Raw genomic sequence first — 2,505 nt, forward strand, 5'->3', positions numbered from 1 at the left:
CCTTGGCGTCATGTTCCGACACACACCAATTCCGCTGACTGTGCTTCATGCGATCCCGATCTTTTCGAGACACATACTTTATGGTGATCAAGCCCTCCATGGGGACATCATCCTCCCGAGTCCTAGCCGAACTCGTGTCCTTCGGTACCCTCTAATTTCTCTCGAACAACGCCCGGAACCTCCGGTATGTGCATTGCACGCTCCATTGAGATCTTGCGTCGCGCTATTATTCGTGGCCAAAATTGCTACGAATTACTGCTTACCTGTACCGTTTTCTAAATTGACTCCGACACTCTAAAAACTCACAAGCGAATACCGCGACTTTGCTCCCCGAAGAAATTCAGAACGCCAAACGCTACTGGCTCAAAACCATGCAGTTAGACATGTTTGTTAATGAGATCTCGGCTCTAAAACAAAATCGCCTGGTACCGAAGAACAGTCCGCTCTTCGTTCTCAATCTTTATATGGACAAGGATGGACTTATTCGTATTCGAGGAAGACTTCGTCGAGCTTGTCTCCCTGAAGCGACGAGGAATCTCATCATCTTACGCGCGCATCCGCTGTTAGTACTCATTATCCATCATCTTAGAATGTTGCATGTCGGTTCTCAATTAACGCTCGCGTCATTGCAACACGAATTCTGGATTCTCCGAGCCCGCACCATCATTCGATCCGTTTTTTATAAGTGCATACCATGCACGCGTGAACGCGCCGACGTGCCCATCGAATTCATGAGTGACTTCCAGGCTGCAAGAGTCAACCGCACCGCTCGTGCTTTTGTCCATACCGGCGTCGATTACGCAGATCCGATAACTATCCAAACAACTGCCGGTCGAGAGTATAAATCGCAAAAAGCCTATATCGCTTTATTCATATGTCTCACTACCAAAGCTCTGCACTTAGAGCTCGTCAGCGATTATACCTCTCCTATCGTAGCAGAGTATCAACGATTTATTTCTCACCGAGGACTACCGACGTCCATGTATTCCGATAACGAAACCACGTTTCACGGCGCCGATAGCAAATTGTCCAAAGCACATGCAAAAGCCATTCGCGATCCTAACTTCCGCAACCAACTCACTATCGACGGAACTGCGTGGCATTTTCTACTCCCTGCGTCGCCGCACTTCGGCGGCCGCAGTTAGGAAGCCGATGTTAAAAGTATCAAGCATCATTTAAAACGATGCATCGGCCTCCACACGCTAACTTTTGAGAAGCTGTCTATGCTGCTCTGTCGAATCGAGGCGTGCCTTAATTCGCGTTCGATCGCTTTCGTTTCCGATAATCTCGGCGACTATCACGCTCTGACCCCCGGTCATTTTTTGAAACCTCTCTTATCGCTACCGCTGAACCAAGCGTACTTGACTTAAATAAAAATCTTTCGCGTTGGCAAATAGTTCAACATATAACTAAATATTTTTGGAGGTCTTAGTCCGGTGGTTACTTGTATACCTTTCAACAATGCCCAAAATGGCGCGTTGTCCAACGACTGGCTAAAGTCGGCCAAATCGTCCTCGTGCGTAACCCTCTGGCTCCACCGAGCCAATGGGAACTTGACCGGATTATGGCGTGTTATTCCGGCGATTTAACTCGCGTCGTAACTATAAAAACAGGGCCTACCAAATACAAGCAACCGACTGTGAAACTTTGTTTTCTTCACGATCAATACCGAAGAATCTAAAGACCCCGTCATGGCGGGCGGATTTCCGGTGAACGTACCTGATGTTACCGATATCGCGAACTTTAAGTTTTGATTGTATTGCGTCACGATCTTTGTATTCTGTATCAAACTATTTTCGTCGTTATACCATTATTGTATCTTGCGTGCTTTGATGCGAATTATTTCGAATGCTTACATTCGAGGCGGGCGGTATGTTTCGGAATCATCGTTAATTTCAATGTATTCTCGGAGATGGCAAGTAAACAACTCATCGACACCGTTCAAATCACGAGTATATTTCGCTCCTATTCTAATCACGCTATCTATCTCAGATGGCACGCGATCCCCCTTGCGCGACTCCCGAAAAGCTGACTACCGCGCACACGTTCTGTGTGCGAATGTTCAGTTTACTGCCCGATCCCGATCAATTCGGATCAATCGATATTCATTCTTAACGCATCTTATCCCGAATATTATAATAAGTGCAAACCGACTTGTCATCGTACATCAACGTTGTATTTTGTTACATAACGTTACCGGTATACGCGTACCGCGAGGGCATTCAGTGCGCGAGAATTACCTGAATTTCCGACGAGATTTGCTGGTCTCGTTACTGCTCGCAATACGCATTCTTTCAAACGGTTGCGAGAAATTACTCAACGTACCAAGTGCGTATTTCCTGTGCACGCATCTAACCGAACGCATCAATTATCGCAATATTATTATTACAAGCATCGCCTACCTCCCGCTTCGAATAAATAATTCAACTCTATAATAAAATTTAACTTATTACAACCAAGAGAGTCGTCGTTATTACACGCCGCCTTGGCGAGCCTTCTATACAA

At 46.1% G+C, this 2,505-nt stretch overlaps 1 protein-coding gene across 1 annotated transcript; it reads left to right on the forward strand.

Annotated features, from left to right (window-relative positions):
- The first annotated feature begins 371 nt into the window (after nucleotides 1-371).
- On the forward strand, nucleotides 372-1,145 carry LOC108756028. Its single transcript, XM_018499570.1, has one exon. It carries the CDS (start codon nucleotides 372-374, stop codon nucleotides 1,143-1,145), a length of 774 nt encoding a protein of 257 aa, XP_018355072.1.
- The last annotated feature ends 1,360 nt before the right edge of the window (nucleotides 1,146-2,505 follow it).

The sequence above is a fragment of the Trachymyrmex septentrionalis genome, unplaced genomic scaffold (genome assembly GCF_001594115.1).
Source record: "Trachymyrmex septentrionalis isolate Tsep2-gDNA-1 unplaced genomic scaffold, Tsep1.0 scaffold91, whole genome shotgun sequence".
Taxonomy (NCBI): Eukaryota; Metazoa; Arthropoda; class Insecta; order Hymenoptera; family Formicidae; genus Trachymyrmex; species Trachymyrmex septentrionalis.

Excerpts from the sequence above, each read along its gene's own strand:
- LOC108756028 (XM_018499570.1), top strand. The coding sequence starts at position 372 with ATGCAGTTAGACATGTTTGTTAATGAGATCTCGGCTCTAAAACAAAAT.